The following is a 27,998-nucleotide window of genomic DNA, read 5'->3' on the forward strand; positions in this document are numbered from 1 at the left end:
GTTCAAAAATGCATAATGGAGAATAACGTTGTGTATAACGTCTTAAAATTCTGTCTGTTCCTTGAATATCCAAAGCTAATGTATGGCTTCAGAAGACTTGGAATATTTTTTTGGTATTTTTAATTTTTTTTTAATTATACTATTCTGAACTATTCCTTTAATTTATGTATTATTTTCAAACAAATATTGCTGCAGATGCAAAAGTGTTGCAATTAAGATGCTTAGAAAGTGAAAGCTGCACAACATTCACAACATGCAAGATCACATCCCATTTTCCCATGTAAAACTTCAGTGCAACAACAGAGAAATCAAGTACACTTATTTGAGTGGAGTGTGCATAACTCCTCAAGACTTGAGTTAAGATAAATCCTCATACACTATCTCTCTCCCTGACAATGGATGTCCTTTGGCATCAGGAAGGGAGGTGCTGGAGAGACCCACAGAAGCAGATAAAACGTTTTCTGTAATTGTCCATTCTGGCTGAGTGCCAGTCAGTCACAGGACATGCAGGAATTCTGCTCCATACAGGACAAATATGCAGTAATTGGTTATGAATGTCTGATTTTGTACGGTCGCTGGATTCTCCAATTAACTGAGTCATTTCAAGACATTTCTTTAAACAAACCACACTATTGTCCCTGGAATATGACTGTAACTATATTAGGGACACATTTGCAGAAAGACTGAATTCACAACCATGTCCATTATGCAGCTGAACTCATTAATAAAAAATATAATTATATATAGTTGTATCTTATACTGTGTATGAATATATATTTATAATTGGTCTGACACCATCAGCACTTGGACGCTTCACTGTGTGTATCACTCCGCTTGTGTTTGTGCCATTCTAAACTAAAGTGTAAGAACAGTGCAGATGTGTTAAGAGCTATATGTGTCAAGGCTCATTTTGCTAAAAATTCAGTTTGATGGAACTTTGTTATACAATTTTTTAAGAGTAATCTTAAAAATAGATTTTTTTTTCGAGAATAAATAATTGTATATATATATATATATATATATTTGTAATATACTGTTATATGTTATCACAAAGGAAAGACAAATCTGTGAAAACATCAACATATGACAAGGATAACACTGAACTGTGAAGGATTTATTTTTGGTCTTGAATCTTAAATAAAGAACTGTATGATCCCTTCAGGTCAAAAGATTGAAAGCCTTTGGATGCAATCATCAAGTCCCACATCAAGACTTGTGTTACTGCAGAACAAAAGAGGTGTTTTCCATTTGTTTTCCAATTTTCAAACGAAGATGGGCATTTTTCAACCGCTTTACACGATTTGCCTACTTTATTGAGATTCCCTACTTTCATTGGATAGTTGAAAAACGCCCATCCTAGTTTGGAAACACCCACTGATTACTACTTTGAGATTCCCTACTTTCATTGGATAGTTGAAAAACGCCCATCCTGGTTTGGAAATGCCCACTGATTACTACTTTGAGATTCCCTACTTTCATTGGATAGTTGAAAAACGCCCATCCTAGTTTGGAAACACCCACTGATTACTACTTTGAGATTCCCTACTTTCATTGGATAGTTCAGAAACGGCCATTCTGGTTTGGAAATGCCCACTGATTACTACATTGAGATTCCCTACTTTCATTGGATAGTTGAAAAACGCCCATCCTGGTTTGGAAACGCCCACTGATTACTACATTGAGATTCCCTACTTTCATTGGATAGTTGAAAAACGCCCATCCTGGTTTGGAAATGCCCACTGATTACTACACTGAGATTCCCTAATTTCATTGGATAGTTGAAAATTGCTCATCCCGATTTGAAAACACCCACAGACTCAGAAGCGCCAATTATTGTTCCACAGAGACTTATACTTCCCCACATCAGCACAAGCATAAGAATTTACAGAACAGAGGAAATCTGGAAGAAATTACTCACCACTTTGTCCTGATTAAAAGTAAAAAAGTAAGGGGGCCTGGGTAGCTCAGCGAGTAAAGACGCTGACTACCACCCCTGGAGTCACGAGTTCAAATCCGGGGCATGCTGAGTGACTCCAGCCAGGTCTCCTAAGCAACCAAATTGGCCTGATTGCTAGGGAGAGTAGAGTCACATGGGGTAACCTCCTCGTGGTTGCTATAATGTGGTTCTTGCTCTCGGTGGTAAGTTGTGCGTGGATGCCATGGAGAATAGCGTGAAGCCTCCACACGCGCTATGTCTCCGCAGTAACATGCTCAACAAGCCACATGATTAGATGCACCGATTGACTGTCTCAGACGCGGAGGCAACTGGGATTCGTCCTCCGCCACCCGGATTGAGGTGAGTCACTACACCATCACGAGGACTTAGAGCACATTAGGAACTGGGGAGAAAAGGGGAGGAAAAAATTAATAAAAAAAGTAAAAAGGTTCCAAATTTAAAAATAAATAAAATTAAAAAATAAACTGATTTGGTAGAATTTAAATTATCTATATAAATAAAATAAAAAATGAGTATGATTGCGCTGGGGTGTCTTTGGGAATTGTGTGATAGGACTTTTATTTTGACAGTGTAATTTCTAACCAGAAAGTTTGACTTGAGTTCCCTGTAGTGATTCGTAACGTAGTGAGTTAAGCAATTTTTTTATAAGCTGACCTGAATGTATTGTCTGTAAATTGCCTGGTTTTTATGATCTGCATCATATTTATTTGAGAGGAACCCAGTATAAGTTTAATATGACGGTGTATCATGAGTCGGAGCCAAAACGGCAGTTTCAGTTGGACAGTGTGCGGCAGGAACTCATTTGCATCCTGTGGCTTTTCAAAATAAAGGTCCCAGTTTAAAGTCCTGTATAAAAAATTAAAAAAATAAAATGTAAAATGTAAAAAATTCTATGATACCAGATATTGTATGATAAAATTGATATGTGATATAGCAATGATGAAAAGTGTTAGTTATATTGTATTTTCTCATAAAACAGTTAATCAAAATATACTATTGTATATTATTAAAAATAAATATGTTGCAATATACATAACTTTGTTTTCTAAAATCTTTATATATTTATGATAACAATATACATATTCTGATAATGTACAAAAAGTTTTCATTTAATGATAAAATATGATTTTTTGAAATTATATTTTAACTATTTGAAATGTATTTCTGATAGCTATCTATTTATATTCTTAATTTATAATATAAAAATATCAAATATTTTATGATAATATTAATATATGGAAATTATTTAATGCTTTAGTAAAATTGTATAAAATAAAAATATATTAATGTATATTAAAAATAAATGTTGTAATATGTAATGTACATATTCATTTTTTTTTAAATATTTGTAATATAGTTCTTATACTATACATATTCCGAAAATAATGTGAAAAAGTCTATTAATATTATGACAAAATATTCTGGTAATATTGGCCGCTGGCAAAGCTGAAATGCTACCATGCCACCTCAGGTCTTCTGACGTACCTTCTGGGCAGCGCCATCCTGTTCCTGGGACTGTGTTCTGTATGGTTCAGTACCAGTGTAAGTGGGTATATGTGGTACCTGGAGGCCCTCTCCCCATCTCTATGTACTCTGGTTATAATAAGTCAGGTTACAAACGCTTACATAGCCTAGAAACGACCGCAGCATTGAGATTTTCCAAGCCAAAGTTTCTAAACGGGTACATTTTAAGGTGGTGAATGATAAGCAGGCATTCAGACTTGTTGTGAATGTACAGTACCAACCGGATCAGAGTTGCCAGTTACTGAGCAATGTTAACAGCTAATTTTATGGTTTCTTAATATGTTTTGTTCTGAAAATGTGTGATGGAGAGGAAACCTTTGTAAAAAATGAAACTGACCGAAAAAGCATTTTTATAAAACATTGTATATCCTTGAATGCATTTCAGCTGTACTGAGGACTTAATTTAGGTGCCAATTATCTTTGATAATGACTGAAGTCGTTGGAGACTAAATAATGGCACTAAATTATTTGTTATTCTTAAAAAGCTCCTGTAAGAAATGATTTGCTTTTACAAATGTCAGGTCGTCTTTTTCTGTTCTGTTTACACTTTTAAAGCTCATGTATAATATAATTTGTAATGCACTTTCTTCTATAAATGAAAGAATAAATATCAGTTATCAGATGGTTTTCTAATCTGTGCCATAACAAAAAAAAAAAAAAAAAAAAAAAACAACAACAACAAAAAAATGCATGGGTGTCTTTATGGTTAACTGTGTGACAGGACTTTTATTTTGAATGTGAATTTTTACTGGGGAATTTTGCGCGTTCTCACTAGTGATTCAGAACAAATAGTGCTTTTTATTCACTGATATAAATGTATACGTATGTTAGTTTACATATATATGACGACTTGTATCATATCTGAGAAAAATCGAGTAGAAGTAAGACTGGTTTAAAATGTCGGTCGTTGAATAAGTAGTTTAATATCACCGTATATCATGAGTTGGCGCTGAAACTATACAGCTGCAGCCGGATGTAGAAATTTCATTTGTTAAACATTTCCTTTTATAAATAAATACATAAATATCATTTATGAATTGCTTTGTTTTAATCTGTGCCATACAATCAAATAATATCGTGCTTCGGTGTCATTATTGGTAATCGAGACGGGACTTTTATTTTGAACGTGTTATTTTAATCGGGAAGTTTGCCGCGTTCTCGATAGTGATTCAGAATTATGTCATTTTTATTCGCTGATCTAAATGAATATGTATGGAAATGTACCTATATATGACGACCTGTGTCATATCTGAGAAGAAACAGGTGGAAATAAGAATAGTTTAATATGACGGTCATAATTTTATACTTTAATAAGTAGTTTTAATACGATGGTATATCAAAAGTAGGAGCCGAAATGATACAGCTACAACCGGATAAAACTGATAAATAAAAAATGTAGTGTAATGCATTTTCTTTTATAAATGATAACATATCAATATTATGATAATTTGTAATGGTTAAGTAATTAATATCATACCATTATATATTATTATTATAAATTAATGTAGGTCTAAACATTGAGCAAGTTTACATGCACAAAATACACTGATAACTACCAAAAATCATCTTATTAAAAAAAATCTGTCATAATTTGAAATCATTGGATAATGCTCGGATTTTGATGTCTAAAACATAAACAGTAAGAAAGCCAGTAAAGGTGTTTACATGCAGAGCAAATTCAGAGTAACTGGCAAAAACCTGTCTAAAAATCTACACAAATACTGTTAAAAAAAAAAAAGTCAAGCTGAAGTCACACAAGACTGAGAACCAAGGAAGAACTATATTCTGAATACAGGAGGAGTCAAGTTTATTTATGTTAAAATGATATTTAATAAATACAATGTCATTTGAATCTACTCCTCCCCGTGCTGGGAACATGAGATGACATGTGTACACCTCCTGGGGTTTGTATGCGATCACATGTTTTTGGGTCCCGACTGCTGAATCTCTCACAGATCGTGGTCTTAAACTTGCCTACGGGAAAAAACCCCTCATCTCTCTGATTGGAGGGATCTTTTTTTCTTCTTATAAAAGGTCGAAAATGTCTAAAAAATAAAATAAAATAAAAAAAGAATGAAAATGAATTATTCTTCAGCATTATAAATAAATATTTCAGGTAAATTTGTACATAGTGAAAAGAAAAAAATGAATTCATATCATAAGATGTTACAAAACAAAGAAAAAAAAACCCAATATAATAATCACATATCAAATGCACACAACAGTATTTATATAACAGCGTCTGCAGACTCAAAAATCATAACATGGGTATCTGCTAATGAGAACGCAGATTGTGGGAGGAGTCAAAGTAAAGAGCTCTAATAGGCACAGAGAATGAACAGTGTTATTGGCTGAGGGATTTGTCAGTCACAGGTCAACCAGCACGCATGTAAATACGAATCAACATTAACACAAACGTTTAACGCATTGTGATTCTTCGAAATGGCCAAACTAACACTTTAGTCATGACTGTGGCCCCAGCACAGATGAAATTGCCCGCTAACGTAATGACCGCGCTAAATTATCCGAAGCGCATATTTGGGAAAAAAAAACAATAGCTAGTAGGGTCGCATAACAGTCTACACATTCGTAAGATAATGGCGAATGACAGATGATTTTGTTGCTACACAATTGAATGAGAACACAGATCCATTTGTCTGCTTTAAGGCTAATATCGAACTAAACGCACTAAACTTACGTCCCTCCACCAGATTTTAAAGGCTAACATGAAAATACATTCGAGTTTTTAAGGTTTTCCTTGTTTGTTTGTTTTTTGTTAAAGGAAAGAAAAGGTCTTGGTGGTGCTGAACGCTAGGCATGGCTTACGTCGCTCTATGATTCAACCATTATGAACTCGTTTGCCCAGTCTGTGATTTCAATGATCAACACAACTAACGGCTATAGAGTATACTGAGTTTTTCCATGTGCTGTTCCGTCTAGCACACAGTCAGGCTCAGTCTTTCAAAGCATGTTTTTTTTTACCGTGACTCTGTGTGGTCCAGTTTGACGCGTGCGTGCTACGACTGCTTTTTGATACTCTTTAGGACAGTCAACGGCAGGCACATGCGCAGACAATGTGCACTGAAGTGGACTGTCCACTATTCTATAAATATTGGGCTGTGTGCGGACTGTGCACAAGATGTAGCGGCACATGGACAACTGGAGTATACTTTGGCCTTAAGAATATTCCTATAGAACCACCATTTACAAAATGCAATAGTAGTACTTACAATTATAATAAAAGTCATGTATCTTTTCTTTTATCATTCCAGGTGATGCTACAAGGTCTAGCAAACAGCTATGTATCTCTAAAGTAATCTCTTACGAATGCAAACGGTTCGTAAAGACAATCACATTATGTTCGGTTCGGTATTCTCTACAGTTCATAAGGTCCGTTTCCAGGTCCACGAAGGAGATACAACTAGGGCTCTTCCCGTAAGCCCTCTGGTCCCTTACTGTTAGGAAAAATATATATCCCCTTTCAATGCATATTCAGCATTTGGATTTATATTATTTCAGCTTCGTCCAATCGGATCATTCCTTTCACAACAATGGAATCGAAGAGGCAGCCGATCACAGTCCCTCACTGGCCCATAACCTCAATGACATCGTCATCTGAGCTGCTTCCTCCGTTTTCAGCTACGGATGGGTGCGTTTCAGGGTTGCTGAACGCTGCCCCCAACAGGCCGGAGGACGAGAGAAAGGTGGAAGCAGTTGAGGCAGGAGTAGATGTTAGGCCTCTAGGGTGAAAGGAACTCGGGAACAAAGGTTGGGAAAACGGTACCGGGAAGCTGGATAGCATGCTTGCCATCCCTGGGTTCATCATGAAAGGTGGAAGGGTGGAGGAAGAGGAAGATGATGAAGAAGAGGGAACAGAGGATGAAGATGCCAGCATACTGGCGTGAGTTGTCGAGGTGGTGTCGGTGGAGCAAGCTGAGGCGAAAGAGCTGTTGGACGCTCTCAATCCAAGAGTCTCGGAGGGGAACATTGCGTTTAAGTCGCCTAGCGTCTGCCCAGCTTGTTGCAGGAGATGCGACCTACTTCCAAGTGCGGGTGGAGTCAAGTGACCCAGTGCACCTAATAGGGCAGGGTTCAGCCCCATTGGCGGAAACCCATATGCGCTGCTTAAAGGAAACCCCGGGTAACTCCCGGCAGCACCGGCAGAAGTCGGGGTCCGTTTGGCGCTAGATTGTTTGGATGTCCGACTTTCTGCAAGCTTCCGTTTCAAATTTTGGACGTCCAGGGATGTGATGGCATCATTGCCAAGCTGCCGGTGCTGCTCGGGAACGCGGCTGTGTTGGGAGGGTCTGTCCATTCCCGAGGGTTCAGGTGTTCCCGGGGAAGGTAAGTTATTTCCCACAGGAATGGTGTCCTTGTTGGCGTAGAACTCTCGGAGCAGCTCAGAACTGTGTGGGGGCGAAGAGCGAGGTTGAGCTTCTGGGGTTAAACGTTTTTGCTCTTGAGGCGATGCGCGACCATTACTGACAGAGTGCAAGGTGGAACCCGAGTCCTCTGTGAGAAAGAGAAAAGATTTTGTTAGTACCATGTTTCACTAGGGGGGCTGATTGCATCTGCTACAAGACAAATTTGTAATTAGTGAACCTCTTGAGGCTGTGGCTCCTACGTCAGGTGGTCTTGGCTTTCCAGAGCGGATGGCAAATATCCTTCCATCATTGGTCCTTATGTATGTGCCTGCAGAGGAGAAGCAAGAATATGAAGCAAATATAGCTTACCAATGACCCACGGAACAGCACTGCACTAGTAAGGAATCACTCCCAATGGCTGAAACATTGCCAAACATCTGAAACATGAAAATGGGGTACCTTTGGATCCTCTGATAACATGAATACTCTCTCCAGCACCGATCCGGGCCTGGACATCTGTGCTGCTGTTGGACCCTGGGATCACAATATCTGCAAACAAATACAAGAAACCATGAAGAAACATTGTATAGAATTCAAACACAACATGTAGACATGCGTTACAAGTGAAGGGTTTTTACCTGTGGTGGTGACAACTCGTTGAACGTAGACACCAGCCTTTTGCAGGTAGTTGACCGGAAATCCCGCACTTGAACTGGGGACGCCCATGGGTACCTGCCGTGGCATCATGGGAATGGGTGTGGACTGGACCGGCCTGACACTTGCAACTGGCTTCTCTTCTAAATGAGGGGTGGGGCGCCTTAACAAAAGGTTAGCATAAATTAAAAGTAATCATCTTAATGGGAAAACAGATTTGTCTACCAAAACACCAAAGGTCAATATTTTGAGTTACATTTTTCACAATAATAGTTAGAAACAGAGAGGCAATATATATATATATATCAAGTTTTTTTGCCTGGACTCACCAGTTTCTCTGGCTGAAGGCAGGGATATTGGTGAGACTCTGGTCGCTAGCTGGGTAATAATGTGCATAAGAGGGCCGCTGATAGGGCACGGATGCCCGCTTCTCATCTTCATAGCTCTTCTTGGCTGCTCGCTTTTCTGCTTTGGTCAGTTTCAAATCCTTGCGGTCCATCAGTAGAGACTCATGATGGAATGGTTGCTGGTTTGAAATACAGAGAAAAATTACGTTATGTGAAGGTTACAAAGCCATGTCTGCACAACCTAATTAATATTCATGCGCAACACCTTTGCCAAAGTAAAACTGGTAAAAATGTATTTATAGAATTCAGAAAGTAGTTGCTGGTGTGAAATAAGTTTACACGACTAGATGCTCCAAGAAATGTAACAAGTGTAACATTCATTCATTCAAGAAGGTAAAGCAACATATGTACAACCTAATTAATACTCATGGCCTAAGCCCACACCACAGTAGGATTCAGAATTTCGCTGAAATTTTTGCAGAAGTTGAGAATTCGGTGTGGAACCAAGAAACAACCCAAGTACAAACTAATTAATGTTCATAAGTTAAGCCCACACCGTAGTAGGATTCAGAATTTTACAATACAAAAAAGCAACTGTGAGTATGGAATCCAGACGGCAATTAGGTTATGAGACGGGAGGTTACAAGAAGGTTACGAAGCAATGTAAGCCCAACTTAATTAATATTCATGATAGTGTTGTCAAGGTACCAACATTTCAGTAGTAGGTACCGATACCAGTGAAATTTCACGGTTCTTGATACCAATTTCGATACCACAGCATAAATGTGCTAATATGATAATGTGCTACTGAACACAGCCGTTTACCCTATTTAAAAAGTTACATTACAATGTAAATAATAAATTAAGACATGCACGTTTCCTTCAAGTGTTTCTCAATCAAGGATGCATTGCTTAAGTGTTTTTAAGTAGTGCCCTGAAATCTGTTTTCTTCTTTTTTTTTTTTTTCTCCCTTTTTCTCCCCAATTTGGCATGCCCAATTCCCAATGCGCTCTAAGTCCTCGTGGTGGTGTAGTGACTTGCCTCAATCCAGGTGGCGGAGGACGAATCTAAGTTGCTTCTGCGTCTGAGACCGTCAATCCGCGCATCTTATCGAGTGGCTTGTTGAGCGTGTGGAGGCTTCACGCTATTCTCTACAGCATCCACGCACAACTCACCACACGCCCCACCGAGAGCGAGAACCACATTATAGCGACCACGAGGATGTTACCCCATGTGACTCTACCCTCCCTAGCAACCGGGCCAATTTGGTTGGGGTGGTAGCCAGCGTCTTTACCACTGAGCTATCTGGGTCCCCATGTCACGATTTTAATTTGATTAATTGTCCATTTGAGTGTAAGGAGTAACAGAGCACATGCTCAAAATGAGCATTTTAAAGCTGTCGTGTGTCAGTCATACTGCGCGCTGGTACCGGATTGAGTCGGTGCTCGGTACTTCCGGTACTGCAGAAAGACTGGTATCATTACATCTTTTTTAATTTAGTACCGACTTGGTACCAAAGTACCGGTACTTTTGACAAAACTAATTCATGAGTTCAGCCCACAGCAGTTGGATTTGGAATTTTGCCAGAATGGCATAGTAGAATTTGGAAAAACGGTGTGGAGTACAAGAGAATTTCTACAGAACGTCCACACTAATTCTTTTTTGTTTGAAAACGCATTGGTTTTGCTACTTTTACGCCCCTCATCCACACTATAGTAGCATTTTCCTCCACCGATACCAAGTTTTGGTACCAGCTAACTGTTCACATCCCTCGTATGTACCTTGTTTGAGAACTACAGGTGTGCCTGTGTGCGTACCTTGGTTAATAGGTGCGGGTAAAGCAAACAGGCCTGTTTTATGACAATTTCCATGTCCTCACTAGGGACCAGTTCTGACTGGTTAGGATTAGGCTCCTCCTCTACAAAGTGCAGCAAAGACTCCACCTCCTTCCGTGTGAAGGTAAGAACAGGGTTCAAATCATCTACAACTCGATCTGGAACACAAAGACAAAACAATAATGTCAGAACGGCTCGTCATATTACTCAGGGAAACACACAAACACACACTTTCTCTCTCTTACCAGACATGCCCTGCTTGGACACCTGTCGATCATAGATCTTCTTCTCCAGTGTGAAGTCACACACCAGCCTGTAGATGTGACAAGGTTTGTGCTGGCCATAGCGATACACGCGACAAACGGCCTGAGCGTCGTGACACGGATTCCACGAGGCGTCGAAAACCACGACGCGATTTGCCCCAATCAGATTCACCCCCAAACAGCCAGCCCTATGGACAAAACCATCTGTTAGTCCAAAGTTCCTTATCATCATGTGACCCCACATGTGGATACTCTTCGAAGTTAAATCACCTAGTGGACAGCAGGAAGACCCAGGCTTGGTTGTTTGATGGGTCGTTAAACTGGTTGATGAGTCTTTCTCGCTCTGAAGCTGATGTGCTCCCATCCAACCCTGAAAAGGATCCATAAACACACAGACACTGGGGCTGAGCATTTTGCCTAGTTTAATATCATGTTAATGATGTCTATATCATAATACAATTCGTTTAAGTTGATTGGTTTGTGACAAGTTGGGTCTGATACAGCAGTAACCGAAACTCACTGTAGTAATTGACGTTGCGGACCCAGTTGTGCACCCCGGTTTCTGTTTGGATTGGCATGGGCCTCTGACAGAGGAAATCTTCGATAACAGTGAGTGTGGATAAACTCTGACTGCAAGAATAACACGCAGATAAATGAGCTAACGTAACTGGTTTATCTTTACAAAATAACAGCATGACTGACAGAAGAGATAATTAAAAGCCAACATCTGTGAATTGTCAAACATGGAGATTGCAAACACAGTGAACATTTCTTCGTCTTAAATAGACCTTTATTATGGTCTCTTGTCTTGGATTTACATTGGAAACTTTATGCTTAGACTCTGCATTTCAGTTCCTACCTGAAAACCAGTATTTTATCTCCTCGGCTAACACTCGCGTCAATAAGGTGGAACAACAGAACCATCTTTGCAGAGTTTTCCAAAACACCTGTCTGGTAGTTGGTCATGATGTCTTTTGCCTAAAATAAATTAATTATGTGAAATATGTTTCCATGTTCAAGATAAGTTTATCTCCGTTGACAGCACTGCAACCTAGACAACTTTACAGCTCAACATTTCTCAACAGATTTAAGTCAGTGCATTACTGTCAATGTAATTTTGCTTTTACAAACTTGAGGATGAGTCTAAACTCTTTTCTGTGGTAATCAACATTATGACATAGATGCTGTCCATTGAGCATCACTTTTTTTTAAATGTGGAAAACACTGTATAAAACTGAAAAGGAACAACACAGTATAAAAGTTGCTAAGTTTGGTCTTACCCATTCATAAGTGATGACTTGGTTGGCTCTCTCCTGTAAGGGATTCAGACCCATTGGAGCCACGGTCATCTTGCTGTTGGCGGGGTCAGATGTTTTGCCCTTCAGTCCCGGGGCAGAGCAGCGGGTCCCGCTGGTGGAGTTGAGGTCATCCAGATCCAGATCCTGCTCATTGGCCAGATTCTCCTTTTGAAGAGCCTCGTACAAAACATCAGGGTGATTCCAGATCTACACGAGACACAAAGTAAAAACAGGATTTTTGTTGCTCATCTGAAATTAGTGTTTTATGTGCTATGTAGATATACTCTAAAGTTCACATCGCAAAATTCCCTCCGCAGTCCACCGAGAACATTTAAAGATGCTACAGCTCCTTCAGAAATTGTTGCATTTGTTACGTCACAACTATGAGCACATTAACAATATGACCACATTTATATTCACTGAATATGCAATGATACAGAAATGTGGACATATACAATATATATTTATATATCACCACTACAGTATATATTATATAATAATATGTTTTAGTAGTAATTATTAATAAAGTAATATTATATTAACAATTGTCCACAATTATATTCACTGAATATGCAGATGTGAATATAAATTATTGTTAAGGCTGTCAATCGATTCAAATTTCTTATCGAATTAATTACATGACGTGCCGATTAATTAATCGAATTAATCGCATACATCATTATTTGCTGAGAAAAGCCTCCAAATAAAGATAATTCATATATCAAATAATGCATAATTCAAATATTTATAAATATAATAAGTAGGGCCTGTAATTAATATATAATACGAACTGAAATTCATTTTGAAATAAACTGCAATATTGTGGCAGATGAATAAAGCATTGATTAGACAAAAAGTGGCTTAAAAACTCAAAATATTGTTTGTTTTATTCTCATATCATTGAACAGGCCTACAGTATTATATTATGATATAATAATATATTATAATATTAATTTTGTGTTTACTGAATATGTATTGATAAATAAATATGGTCATATGTTAAAATTAATATTAATTACGATCAATTAGTGTGAATTAATATTAATAACAATATATAATTACTATAGTATATATTTATATAATATTATATTATATATTAATTTTGTGTTTACTGAATATGTATTGATAAATAAATATGGTCATATGTTAAAATTAATATTAATTAATTACGATCAATTAGCGTGAATTAATATTAATAACAATATATAATTACTATAGTATATATTTATATATTATAATATTAATAATGAATATTATTAACATTTATAATCACTAACTATACATTGATGCATAAATGTGGTCAATGCCAATTAATATTAATAACAATATATAACAATATAATATTAATTTTATGTTTACTGAATAAGTATTGATACATAAATATGGTTATACGTTAATATTAATATTAATTAATTATGATTAATTAGTGTGAATTAATATTAATAACAATATATAACTACTATAGAATATATTTATATAATATTATATTATAATATTAATTTTGTGTTTACTGAATATGCATTGATAAATAAATATGGTCATATGTTAATATTAATATTAATTAATTACGATTAATTAGTGTGAATTAATATTAATAACAATATATAATTACTATAGTATATATTTATATAATATTATAACATTAATAATTAATATTATTAACATTTACATTCACTAATTATACATGATGCATAAATGTGGTCAATGGCAATTAATATTAATAACAATATATAATATTATTACTATAGTAAATATTTATATAACAATATATTATAATATTAATAATTAATATTAAAATATATTAACAATTGACCACATTTACATTCACTGCATATACATTGATACATAAATGTGGTCAAATGTAAATATTTATTATTATTAATTAATGAAAAGTAAAATTAACAAATGTAACAATGTTTGTGATATATTTATATACAAGTATAATATATATATTTATTTAATAACAATTCATAATGTACTAATGACTATGTTATATTATAATAATGTAATGATATATTATTCATTTTTATATTAATCATTCAGCAACTTTGCCCGCCCTGATGAATGACAGGATTAACTACACTGATAAAATGGGTTTAGCCAATCAGAGGTCACTTATATACAGAACTGTTAAAGCAGGATTCCCACAATTTTTGACAAATTAATTTTCAAAACTTTTAACTTGAACTTTCAGGTCACTTGCAATTACTGGACAGAAATGTCTAAAAATAATTTTGATTCAGACCGATGTTTAAAAATCATTGTTTGATTCAGACAGATTTGCTAATAAACAATTTAGACCATTTTGTGAACGGGTTCATCAAATTCATTGAAAAGAACTGACTCAATTTGAAATCAGATATCACACGTGTACACAAGAACATTATCAAACCGATGAAACATTTCAGACCTCAGCAAAACGAGTAAAATGTAAATTCTCTAGAGAAATTCCCAAAACTCAATTTCAAGGACACAAGGATGACAGTTCATGGACTGTTCACCCCTTTTTGGATTCGAACCGGCAACCTTCAGTTTACTTGTCCAGTTCATTAATTAACCATTAAGCTCTATCATCAACACCCAGTGAGAGTTCATACCTTGCAGCAGACACAGAAAGCTTTGAGTGGGTTGAGTCCAAGCCACCCGCTGTTTCCCGCCTCTCTGAAACGGTTCATAAACTCAGTGTAGAGCGCCCTCTGCAGACGAGACAGTCGTACCAGGATCACATGCTCCTCTTTCTCAGGAAGCTGCATTCGTAGGACATCATGACCTCGTCTGGGAATGCAGACAGTAGTAGCTTATTGTGAACTTTTTGTCTCTGTTTGAGGCAGATACATTTATTATTTTGGCAACTTGAAAATAAAAATGAAGACAGCTCAGGCATAATAATAGGCAGTATCGAGTGTAATTAGTAAGAAGTAAGCTTGAATTCCATTCAGAAACATAGCCATACACTAAAAAGATGGTCGAACCAAAAAAAAAAGCACAAAAGTGGCATTTTCATTCAGTCCACCAGGATGGCGCTCTTTAACTCACCTCTGCACAAAGCCTTCCAGCAGGCTGTGCAATACGTGACTCCTGTATCTCATGAGCCGAACGTCTTGTGGTGTGCTGTCTACACACTGTCCATTCAGAATGGGCCTCTCGAACATGTTACTAAACTCCTGCCGCGTACCGAGGAAATCAGGTCGGACGAAATCCACCATGCACCAATACTCAATCAGGTTGTTTTGCAGTGGGTATCCGGTCAAAACTACCCGTCGCCGTGACCGGATGTTCTTCAGGGTCTGGGAGGTGCTGGCGTGGCAGTTCTTGATACGGTGACCCTCATCACATATAACAACATCCGGACCGGGCCGAGACAGCGCTCTCTCAATCCCTAAAGATCACAGAGGTGTGTCATAATTGAACACACAAATGAAGTGACAATTTGACAAATTAGCAAACTGAGGGCACTCACTATTCACTAATGTTGCCACTACAAAATTACAGTAGTTGACACTAATACAAGTAAAATTTTACGATTCTTGTTTCTAAGGCAAAAACAGCTATGCCATTAAGCATTCTCTTTTAATGAAAAAGTTTGCATAAATATGACCTAATTAAAATAATAATAATAAATAAAATATTAAAAATAAAGAGCATAATTCTTAAAAAAAAATTAAGAAAACAAATAACAAAAAAAAAAAATTTTTTTTTAAATAAAATACTTTAATAAAATAAAACAAAGATCAAATAAAAATTTTATAAAAATAGAATACTTAATAAAATAAACAAAATATTACAAAAAATAAAAAAAAAAATATTAAAAAGATAGAATAAAGGAAAAATATTTTTAGCTAAAAAAAATTCAAGATATAAGAAAATAAAAATAACTTTAATGATGGCATGTAGCCTTCAAAATAAATTACTTCCATATTGCTTTAATTTTACATTGATTTTTGACATTATGGCTGTGCAAACACAATTTATCTATATATATTTCTCACAATATTGTATTGATCATTTAGATCCTTGTATTGATATTTTACTTATATGCGCATTCATATTTCCTGCAGTTCAATTAATGAAGAATTTCTCACTACCTGAATGTCTCACTTGCAGTCAGGACTACATCAATGTGGCATAGTTTCATTCGCAATCCAATTACGAGTGATACATCACGACGTATTAAATCACGACATAGAGTAAATTGCGATATGCATTGTATTGTGAGGTAGTTGTTCCTAAACGCAACCCTAATAATTACACTGCTGAGCACAATGAAAAAGATGCTTCCTTAATTTTTAAGACTTATGGATTGTTCAGGCCGAACACATTCTTGCATTAAAAAAAGCTAGACGCAGCGCAGGAATGGAACAGAACGCAAGTGTTTCAAGATGTGTTTTTCAAGGTTGGACGATTTTTTAACTTGAAGTGGCGTCTAAAAATGTGGCACTCCTGCGTTAAATGCAGAAAACACATTGAGACGTGGTGCAACGGTTAAAGACGCTTGTCTAGCACATTAACAAAACGCTTTAACTAAAGTGTAAAAACGCGTTAACTAAAGGTCAAGGATGCTGACCTATAATACTACTATATATTCCATATTGAACAGACCTTTCATGAGCTCTTGCTGCCGGTCCTCTTCATCCAGGTCAATAATAACAGGTCCAGCGGGTTTCTTGGACTTCCTCTTGCGGCCGGTCACAAAGCTCTTTTTGAGAGACAGCAGGCGGTACATCTCGTAACCCATTAGCAGCACGCCACCATCACGAGTCCAGTCCTCCACCACTTTGGCCCGTGCCACTGTGGTTCTGATCCAGACACACATGAAAAACCATTAACTAAACGAAGTAGCACTTTAGATCAGAACATCCCAAACAAATGACAATACGGACATGAAAATAAGTCACATTTCACCCAAAATCTTTTTTTAGATTTTCTGGTCTTTAACTTCTATGTACTAACATTACGAAACAATTTACTTATTGTGTAACTACGTGTTACATGTTCTGCAAAATTCTCATAGGATTCACATTTGCTGCTACTGCAGTTGAGGTACAGGTAGGTTTAAGAGTTGGGTTAGTGTAAGAGTTGGGTTAGTGTAAAGGTTGGGGTAGGGATCAGGGTTAGTGTAAAGTTTGGGGTAGGGGTCAGGGTTAGTGTAAAGTTTGGGGTAGGGGTCAGGGTTAGTGTAAAGGTTGGGGTAGGGGTCAGGGTTAGTGTAAAGGTTGGGGTAGGGGTTAGTGTAAAGGTTGGGATAGGGGTTAGGGTTAGTGTAAGAGTTGGGTTAGGGGTAAGGGTTAGTGTAAGAGTTGGGTTAGGGGTCAGGGTTTAGGGTTAGTGTAAAGGTTGGGGTAGGGGTCAGGGTTAGTGTAAAGGTTGGGGTAGGGGTCAGGGTTAGTGTAAAGGTTGGGGTAGGGTTCAGGGTTAGTGTAAAGGTTGGGGTAGGGTTCAGGGTTAGTGTAAAGGTTGGGATAGGGGTAAGGGTTAGTGTAAGAGTTGGGTTAGGGGTCAGGGTTTAGGGTTAGTGTAAAGGTTGGGGTAGGGGTCAGGGTTAGTGTAAAGGTTGGGGTAGGGGTCAGGGTTAGTGTAAAGGTTGGGGTAGGGGTCAGGGTTAGTGTAAAGGTTGGGGTAGGGGTCAGGGTTAGTGTAAAGGTTGGGGTAGGGGTCAGGGTTAGTGTAAAGGTTGGGGTAGGGGTCAGGGTTAGTGTAAAGGTTGGGGTAGGGGTCAGGGTTAGTGTAAAGGTTGGGGTAGGGGTCAGGGTTAGTGTAAGAGTTGGGTTAGGGGTAAGGGTTAGTGTAAGAGTTGGGTTAGGGGTCAGGGTTTAGGGTTAGTGTAAAGGTTGGGGTAGGGGTCAGGGTTAGTGTAAGAGTTGGGTTAGGGGTCAGGGTTTAGGGTTAGTGTAAAGGTTGGGGTAGGGGTCAGGGTTAGTGTAAGGGTTGGGTCAGGGTTAGTGTAAAGGTTGGGGTAGGGGTCAGGGTTAGTGTAAGGGTTGGGGTAGGGGTTAGTGTAAAGGTTGGGATAGGGGTTAGGGTTAGTGTAAGAGTTGGGTTAGGGGTAAGGGTTAGTGTAAGAGTTGGGTTAGGGGTCAGGGTTTAGGGTTAGTGTAAAGGTTGGGGTAGGGGTCAGGGTTAGTGTAAGGGTTGGGGTCAGGGTTAGTGTAAAGGTTGGGGTAGGGGTCAGGGTTTAGGGTTAGTGTAAAGGCTGGGGTAGGGGTCAGGGTTAGTGTAAGAGTTGGGTTTGGGGTAAGGGTTAGTGTAAGAGTTGGGTTAGGGGTCAGGGTTTAGGGTTAGTGTAAAGGTTGGGGTAGGGGTCAGGGTTAGTGTAAGAGTTGGGTTTGGGGTCAGGGTTTAGGGTTAGTGTAAAGGTTGGGGTAGGGGTCAGGGTTTAGGGTTAGTGTAAAGGCTGGGGTAGGGGTCAGGGTTAGTGTAAGAGTTGGGTTAGGGGTAAGGGTTAGTGTAAGAGTTGGGTTAGGGGTCAGGGTTTAGGGTTAGTGTAAAGGTTGGGGTAGGGGTCAGGGTTAGTGTAAGAGTTGGGTTTGGGGTCAGGGTTTAGGGTTAGTGTAAAGGTTGGGGTAGGGGTCAGGGTTAGTGTAAGGGTTGGGGTCAGGGTTAGTGTAAAGGTTGGGGTAGGGGTCAGGGTTTAGGGTTAGTGTAAAGGCTGGGGTAGGGGTCAGGGTTTAGGGTTAGTGTTTTTTTTTTAATGTATTGCATAAATCTGCATAAATTGATAGTACAAAAAAATACTACGGTTATGTTATTCCAAATACCATAATGTATCCAGATGTTTTACTTTTCAGTTTTTGTAATTGCCATTATTTTCAATAGTAATACCGTATTTTTTTATAAAAATTCCTTTAAAACAAAGACTTTCGATTAATATCAGCATAAACTGAAGGCAGTACAACAAACACAACTATGATCACAATTCCAATAATAGATGACTCTTTTTTCACATTACAGTAACTGGAAGGATATTATTAAGGTAATGAAAATTTGGGGGAAAATGCACTTGACTGTCTTGAAAATAAAGCCGCAACGCAACCAAGTATTAATGTATTAAAAGTCCTAAAACTAGGCTTCATTTTGTTTATGCAAAATAAAATGTTCTTTGGATTTTCAGATAAAAAGTCTCTTCTTGACCATTCTTGAGAGATTAAACCTTATATATCCAGACAGAATCTTTATGTAAACATTTGGTTTGAATGAAAATTAAAGCGGATGCTGTGTCCATACTTGTGCTCATCATTGAGGATGTGAACCTTGAAGGTTCGAGGTAAAACCTGGGCAGGATCTGTGTCAGGGGGAAGGGACTCAGCAGCAGGCAGCCAGAGATTAAACTCAGCTAACCAGTTCTGTAGTGTATTCACCTAAAGATGAGAAGAGACCAAGTGAGACTCTACAAAACAAGGACAGATTCAAACCATCGCTCAAAATGCTCTTAAGACACTCACAGGTACAATGGCGAGAACAGTTTTGGCTCCAGTGTGCCGCAGCAGGACGTCGATAAAGGAGATGACCTGCAGGGTTTTGCCCAGGCCCATACTGTGAGCCAGAATACAGCCAAACCCACTGCTGCTCTTATACCGCTCAAGAGACTCCACCAGGTTATCATACAGAAAACGGATACCACCAATCTGAGAGAGAGAGACAAAGAGATTTTGAGATAAATCTGGCAATGCAAGACTTGTTCCAGACTGCACAACCTGATTAAGAGATGTGTGTACCTGGTGTGGTTTGACTGCACGGGCGAGTTGAGGGGCGAGAAACAGGTCCTCTTCGTCTCCCGGGTGATTGATATTGACCAGCACCCTGCCCTGGGTGTCTGGCTGATTGAGTATGTCATTTACATGAGACCCGCTGCTCTCATCTGTGCTGGGTGTGACTGAGCGACCTTCATTATTGTCTTCCTCACTGCTGATCCGTTGAGTGTCTTCATCACCAGAACTCAACTCAATCACATCTGAAGGGACATTTATCAAGATTATACATGTGTCTAGTTTTGAGAACACTGCAAAAATCATTTTCTACATCAGTATTTTTGTCTTTTTTTCCCAGTAAAAATACATAAATATCCTTGGATATCTGAGAAGATAATAAGACTAGTTTTCTAGAGAATACATCTTAAATTAAGCTTATTTTTATTTATCCCATTAGCATTCATTACTTATTTTAAGCACAGACTTCTCTAAATTTTGTTAGGTGTATGCTTAAAACAAGCCAAAATAAAATGCCAGTGGGGTGAGAAAAATAAACTTAATTCAAGATACGTATATTCTCTGAAAACTAGTCGTAATATCGTAATTTTGCTTCACATATAAATTTATATTGTTTTTAGGATGTTTCGACATTTTTACTGGAAAACAAGACAAAACAACTGATTCAGCTAATTATTTTTGCAAAACTAAAATAATTGATCTGCCTCTGAAACAACTTTTATTTTCTGCTGATGTAATCAAGGTTGTGTGGGTGGGGAAAAATAACTGTAACCAATTATATCACCAAGTCTGCTTTTCACGGTCCAATCCAATCCTGATGGACAATATCAAGTCCCGCTATACTCTATTTGCCACTAAATATTGTGTTTCACTCTGAAATATTACATAGATATTATCGAAGTTAAATGAGTTGCGAAATGCTGTTTTTATACCTTTAAGTGTAATACATACAGATATGCCTGTTTTTTTATTTTTCCCTCATTTTCAAATAGTTTTTTCTTGTTTTAAGCAAATACTTCACTCAATTTTGTTAGATTTATGCTTAAAAAAAATAGGGTAATAGGGTAAGAAAAATACACTTATTTCAAGATATATTCTCTGAAAATTAGCCGTAATATCTTATTCAATTTCACTTCACAAGTAAATTTATCTTGTTTTTAGGATGTTTAGATATTTTTACTGGAAAACAAGACAAAAACTACTGTTTTTGCAGTTAAAAATCAAAACTGAAATAATTTATCTGCCTCTGAAACAACTTTTATTTTCTGCTGATGTAATCAAGGCCGTGTGGGCGGGGAAAAATTATTTGAACCACTTATTTGAACCAAGGTTCAATCAAATCCTGATGGATAAAAACAAGCCCCGCCTTATATTATTTGCCACTAAATAGCGTGTTTCACTCTGAAATATTATGGAAGTAAAATGTGTTGCGAATGCAGTTTTATGCTATAGTATGTGTAATACTTACTATAGTGTATTGAATTTTTCTGTATTTGATTTACCGTATTTTCCGGAAATATAGTCGCACCGGGTGAAATCACGTTTTTGAGAGATAAAAAACACATAGAAGACACACTGACAGGGGTTGCATGGGGCAGGCTGCCAGACTTCCTTTGACCGGTTCAGATGTCAAACGCACTCTGTGGAGATAACAGTCTGATATTTGCAGCCCTCTTTGCTCTGCATTAATTATACGGTTCACTGACTGAATTTTTTTAGTACAAGTGTGATGATGAAGCATCATTTTGTGGGCATGTGAGGAGTTGCGTTTGACAGTGGTCTAGAGTTAGTAACAACAGTAATGTTATGATGGAGAAAATATTAAAACTGGTTGCATAAAGTACTTTGTAAAGGCAAAATATTCCGAATTGGCTACTCTAAAACACTTCTACCATCTCTACGACAGATGTTCTCATCTCATGTGCACGTGTGTGACCAGCCGGCTTGAGTTACGTATATATTATGTACATAAGTTGCTTCGAACTATAAGTCGCAGGACCTTTCATATGATGAAAAAAAAATGCGATATTCCGGAAAATACGGTATGTTGATTTTACCATCTCTGCGGGCAGGTAACTCAGGGGATGGGGCCTCTTTAGCCTCGCCCTCATCACCACTGCTGTCCAGACAGATCACTTCCTGTTTGGGCCCCGGTGCTGCAGTGGCTATATCTGACACACACACACACACACACACACACACACACACACAATGAATGAACATTCACTCAATGAATGTTCAACACTGGCACTAGGCCGAGGCGAAGTGAGCGGCTCGGATGGCACTCACCTGGATAAAGGGGGAAGTCCTTCCGCTGTTGCTCCAGACGCCGACGTCTCTCGAGCTCCTCCTGCTGGGCGGCTTTGGTTCCCGCCTCCAGCTGGTGCTCTGTAAGCAGCTTCCTGTGGACCGGAGGGAAGCGGTGCAATTAGCATTAGCGAATTTGAAACGAAACAAGGGTGAGTAAATGACGACAGAGATTTGAATTAGGCTCAGTACCGGATATTCCTCCTCAAGTGAGCAGGTTTGGACTTGGACTTCTTCAGTGCGTTGTCATTGACTGAGGCATTGCTGCGGCTGTCTGGACTGGATGGAGGTTGAGAGCCGGGTCGTGATGACGTTCGTGAGGTGGAGGAGGGTTGGGAGGGGGGTCGGGATGTGGGGTCAGGGGTGGAGTCTCTAGATGGTGAGGTAGGTGGGGGGCTGCTCTGATCTCTCTGATCTTCAGTGTCCATGCTCTCAAGCTGATCTGCGGAGAGAGAATACCAACCGATCAATAATTCATTTACAGCCGAAGAGACAACCACACACTAAACAGGGTTTTTTTTGTGTTCCACGGGCATGACTTGACAGAACACTTGATGTTTCTACACATTAAAGGTGTATTGGCACTCACCGATTGGATCTTCTTCATCATCCCCATCATTCTCTCCATCCTCTTCCTCCTCCATCTCCTCTTCCTCCTCCTCGCTGTTAAGGCCGGGCTCCAGGTCGCTCCCTGAGATTGCCTCTTCTGACATGGCGTCCCCTGGGTCTCCAAGAGCATTACTCACACATCTTCATCTAGACCACCTCATAAAAAAGACAAGTACAATATTACCTGAATATCTTCATTCAGACTGCCTTAAAGCACTAATTGCATCACATAATAAAATATGGATTTACAATGCAAGCATTATATGAATTTGAACTTATATATTTCAAATGTGAGTTCTGTTGTTTTGAACAGCAAAAACAAAAGTGCAAAATGTTTTAGTCTTTTTATCTCCTATTTATCTTTCATTGTGGCTCTCTTTAAAAAAACTGCTTGTCATGTGTTCAGCAGATCCAAACCATGTTCAATGGGAATTATTTATTGTTAGAACAATGATCTAATAACAAAACAAGGGAAGTGGTAAAACATCAGGATCGGCATATAGTTTTGTTGTAATTCTTAAAATTGGTATCGGCCAAAAAACGTAATATCGGTGCATCCCTACTTTCAAGTAGAAGTAATAAACCGATCTTAGGATTTTAAGAATAGATCTCTGGATTGTTCAAATGAAGATCACGGTTAATCGCAAAATCAATAATTTTCCCCAGCCCTAAAATCCACAGGTCAGGTCTGGTCACTTAGAAAAGTAATAGCACACCTCCCCTAAAGAAGTTTCACAATTTAAAGTTTAATTCATGTTTTGTAGTCATACTGAAGTTTAATAAGTAGGGTTAGGAGTTTCTTCAAATCTGCCTAAAAAAAACACCAATAGTAGGGATGCACTGATATGCAAATTTTGGCCGATATGATAATTAATTATATTTGGAGGCCGACAGCCGATATATTTGTAGATAAATCTAAATCTGGAAATAAATCTACATTTTGTTTGCCTGACTACAAAAACAAAAGGTTCAGCTTATAAAGCCGTGTCCATTGCACTTCAAATACAATCAAACATGTGCAGCAGATACTTATTTTAAAACTTCAAATGCAGAAAACAAGGAACCTCCAAGGAAACATCTTTCTTTTCCCATAATCATTTCTAAATGTAGCCTACTTTGAACCAGTTCAATAACAAAATGTTACATTCTTATGGCCAACTTCCTTTAATTTAAAAAAGTATTTTGACTTTGAAATGTATAATCAGATGAGTGAGCTACTTTTATAAATACAGTGCATTGCACTTAATTCAAACCTGTCAAAAGACCACAATAAAGGGGGTCTGGGTAGCTCAGCGAGTATTGACACTGACTACCACACCTGGAGTCGCGAGTTTGTATTCAGGGCGTGCTGAGTGACACCAGCCAGGTCTCCTAAGCAACCAAATTGGCCCGGTTGCTAGGGAGGGTAGAGTCACATGGGGTAACATCCTCGTGGTCGCTATAATGTGGTTCTCGCTCTCGGTGGAGCGTGTGGTGAGTTGTGCGTAAAATTATTTTAGACCCATTTGTTGACTGCGCTGGCCGGTGCTACATCGCAGAATTAGAAACCATTCAAAAAATAGAAAGACCTGTCGCTATCACTCATCGTGGCTGGTTAAGACAAAAACTCTGTTTAACATGGAAAAGATACCTTTTATCGTGTCGCGTCTGGTTAGGACACGGTGTAATGGTTAGTAGGGCTGTCAAGATTATGACATTTGGCTGACGATTAATTGTCAAACAAATAATAGCAATTATAATGATTAATTGTTTGTTTTAGGCTTTCGCGATTAATTGTCATATAAATTGTCATATTTCTTAAGGTGCATGTGTGCTTCATACACATCGAGAAGTCATTTTTACATGTTTAATTTAAAATATATTTATCATATAATAAAATAGGGATATATGATTTCTTTTAAAGGCTTTAAAAATTTACGAATGACATGAAAAATTATGTTTTAAATGTCAAAATATTTCTAAATACATTTTTTGGTCAACATGGCTTTGTTTTTGGAACTTATATATTTTATATTACTTTTTTTACAAAAATAAAATGTAATTTTTTTTTTATTATATTATGCAATAGTAAAATATTTCAGTCCTAATTTCTTTACTTTCACCAGTTATTTTAATGCTCTTTGATTAAACCCACAAGCCCTTATATTCTCATGAAGTAAAACCTTTGAGATTTCACTTCTTCATTTTATCACTCCACAGAAATAGAGTTAGTGCTTTGCGTTCACTATCAAAGTTTACATTTGGATGTTTATATTTTAGTGGGTGTTTGGTGCGAGCCTAAGCTGACAGCGGTGCATCAGAGCAAGAAACGTTTGATGTGCTCTGCCGGACAGGAGCTCATCCGGTTGAGATCCGCAGTGCGGCTCAGTGATGTTCGGAGTTCAACTGAATGACACACAAATATGTTGTTGATGGCATTTATATATTTGCTTAAAATTCCCTTTTTTGGTCATAAAATCCATAATTTATCGGTTTTAATATATCGATCTACTCGGACCGATAACTTTAACAATTCACATTTATTGTCCGACACCGATATGGCCGCTGATATATCGTGCATGACTAACCAATAATAAAAGTAAAACATGCAAAGTAGCACAGAATTTGTGATTCATTTTAAAACCGCTCGATTTTCAAGTGTGCAAGAATGCGACTCACAACTCACTGCTGAGCAAAAGAAAAATCCTCCAATAAAGATGTTTAAGAGAAGAAAAAGAAGCAATAGAGAAAGAGAGGATGGGGGAGGTGCAGGAGGAAGAAGGGAGAGACAGAAAGAGCGAGAGAGTCGGGCCTACTTACATAAGTGAGTTATATAAGAGTAGGCAGCGTTTGAGTGTATGAGTGAATGTAGGCCACTGACACACTGACACATTCACGCAGTACAGCAAAGTCTGTTCCACAACATGAACTGTGAGTCACAGACTCATCTGCTCCACCCTGCACCACCACACAGCACCTTCCTCTAACGCACATGGATTGCTAAACTACAAACTTACCTTTGTCTGTCCATTTGTTTATATAATTTTGCAGAAATGGCTATATTCATGGACGAAACATCAGTAATTGGGGTAAAGGAATAGTTCACCTGAAAATTAAAATCTGGTCATCTTTTACTCACCCTCATGTCATTCTAAATGCCTTTAAATTACTTTCTTCCACGGAACACAAAAGAATAAACTTTGCAGAATGGTCAAGCTGCTCTTTTCCATACGATGTAAGAATATAGTGACCACAAACGACAAAAAGCACCAATGAAATATGGTAAACAGGGGGCCATATGTCTTGAACCGAGTGAATAAGATTCACTTTCGCTTCTATTAAAACCCACTCAAAATGTTTAGAAATCATCCTTATAGATTTTTTATTTTTTATTTATTTCCTTACATTTAATCCTTGTGCGTCAATGTAAAAAAGTTACTCAGAGGTCCTTAGAGGCCAAAAATGTCCGTGTCAAAAAATTGCCATAAAAATATTACATATTAATATTATTTTCCACTTTCACCGACTTGATTTTTTAAGCAACATCAGTCCTGATCATAACTACCAAATATTCATTCATTTTCAGGATTTTAACCCTTTAAATGCCAGTTTGTTTATATAATGCTACTGTTGTTTTTTTTTACATACACACATTTCTCAATGCACACGTATAAAACACACTCTGACATCCGTACCAACACACCCACACAATGTTAGCTGCATCATTTATTCAGTTGGCCTGCAGTGCTCTATAATACAGCAAACAGAGAATAGGGGAAAAGCTTGTATTTGCTCCATAGGCTAAACATGAGAAAACTGGTGCCATCTGATGGAAAATATTACAAATTTAAATTCTGAAGCCAGGACTCCAGAATGAAAGCATAATATCATAGAATTCATGATTTTATGCTTTAACAGCACTGGGATCAAATATTGCAGTTTTAATGGGTTTCGATAAGGACATTTTTGTCCTGAAGGTCCTGAGTGTAACTATTTTGTGTACACAGTGTTTTATAGATTTATTATAGGAACTGAGGTTGAAATATCTTAATTTCCCCCAAAAAGACACACCTTTGGCAAAATGTATTCCATTGGCATTAACAGCCAAAATGATCGAAAAAACAAAAATGTCCGGAAAGTCGCACAAGGGTTAAGTTTAAACCATCTGACAGCTCTTCAAAACCTGAACTGCAATCAGAGCTCACTAAATCACTCGACTTTACGAACCCACTGACACCTGGTCAACCCGAGAAGGTGCTTTACATAGAAAACAACCGCATAAACCAATTCAGCATGCAAAACTAAAAAGTAAAAAAAAAAAAGTTTTCAACTCCTACATGATAGTGACTAAATAAACTGAAGCTGCACAGGTAAATTCTGCACCTGTGCATACCGCAAACCTGCTAGTTACAATATTACACCAGAGATTCGTATTTCATATCACTTGGGGATATGGCGATATATGTGTTATATACATGATTTAAAAGAATTTAATTGGACTCATGTGAATGAGGCACGTTTACATAACTGTACTGGGTGACCAGCAACACTGCTAACACATACACCAAACTCAATTTCTATCCATAATAATCAGATTAAACCATTTGATGTGTGTTTATAATGCATTGTGTTTTCTGCACGAAACAAAAACAACAAATTGATCAATTTAAATGTAAAAGAGCCGCTAGCTGTTAGCACGTTAGCACTAGCGTGCGATGCTCTTTTGTTGACGTTATCATACGTGCTACCTGTACTAAAATATAACGAATAAAACACATTAAACGACTGCGTGTGACTCTACAGCGACGTCTTACCTTTTTCACTCCTGTTAAGATCTCTCGGCTGCGCTGTGCTTCATTAAATTATTAATATATATTTTCAAAAACTCAGTGATTCTTTTATTTTATCTTACAGTTGTGCGCGAGCAGCGACCTTTAACGCCCCCGAGGCGCAAACACTGAGTTCGATGGTTCCGCGCTGTGTTTCATAATCACTGTTATACAAAACCTGTTTTATAAACGCCAAGAATAATCTAGACTTTCCAGAAGGTAGTTTAAGACCGCAGTGACTGTACATTATAATATGAAACTATTCCGTTGTTTGCCAATATTATTACTACATTTATAAACTATAAAATATGTTGTACATATTATACATT

The 27,998-nt window shown here is 37.8% G+C and overlaps 1 protein-coding gene across 3 annotated transcripts; it reads right to left on the minus strand.

Moving 5' to 3' along the window:
* Nucleotides 1-4,369: 4,369 nt before the first annotated feature.
* On the minus strand, nt 4,370-27,789 carry rad54l2 (RAD54 like 2). 3 transcript variants are annotated; one of them, XR_007896848.1, is made up of 22 exons: nt 22,842-22,999; nt 22,445-22,694; nt 22,235-22,347; nt 22,003-22,116; nt 19,955-20,190; nt 19,682-19,864; nt 19,464-19,597; nt 16,842-17,038; nt 15,279-15,621; nt 14,840-15,017; nt 12,225-12,449; nt 11,804-11,922; nt 11,465-11,574; nt 11,215-11,314; nt 10,927-11,132; nt 10,664-10,839; nt 8,829-9,025; nt 8,484-8,662; nt 8,305-8,394; nt 8,084-8,173; nt 6,712-7,993; nt 4,370-5,526 (listed from the first exon to the last, which is right to left on the minus strand). XR_007896848.1 is itself a non-coding variant. In XM_051695095.1 (22 exons), exons 2-22 carry the CDS (start codon nt 22,963-22,965, stop codon nt 7,065-7,067), a joined length of 4,293 nt encoding a protein of 1,430 aa, XP_051551055.1. In that variant the 5' UTR covers nt 22,966-23,017; nt 27,655-27,789; the 3' UTR covers nt 4,809-7,064. The 3 variants fall into 3 exon arrangements, 2 of the variants coding, with proteins under 2 accessions (XP_051551054.1, XP_051551055.1); XM_051695095.1 differs by adding an exon at nt 27,655-27,789 and having other exon boundaries at nt 4,809-7,993; nt 22,842-23,017; XM_051695094.1 differs by having other exon boundaries at nt 4,382-7,993.
* Between the last annotated feature and the right edge of the window lie 209 nt (nt 27,790-27,998).

The sequence above is a fragment of the Myxocyprinus asiaticus genome, chromosome 50, assembly GCF_019703515.2.
Source record: "Myxocyprinus asiaticus isolate MX2 ecotype Aquarium Trade chromosome 50, UBuf_Myxa_2, whole genome shotgun sequence".
Lineage (NCBI taxonomy): Eukaryota > Metazoa > Chordata > Actinopteri > Cypriniformes > Catostomidae > Myxocyprinus > Myxocyprinus asiaticus.

Bases quoted from the DNA above. Each gene is read 5' to 3' on its own strand.
- rad54l2 (XM_051695094.1), bottom strand. From the start codon at position 22,965: ATGTCAGAAGAGGCAATCTCAGGGAGCGACCTGGAGCCCGGCCTTAAC. The intron at 11,923-12,224 runs GTAAGACCAAAC...AATTTATTTTAG, and splicing joins AAGTCATCACTTATGAATGG to GCAAAAGACATCATGACCAA. The intron at 11,575-11,803 runs GTAGGAACTGAA...TTATTCTTGCAG, and splicing joins GATAAAATACTGGTTTTCAG to TCAGAGTTTATCCACACTCA.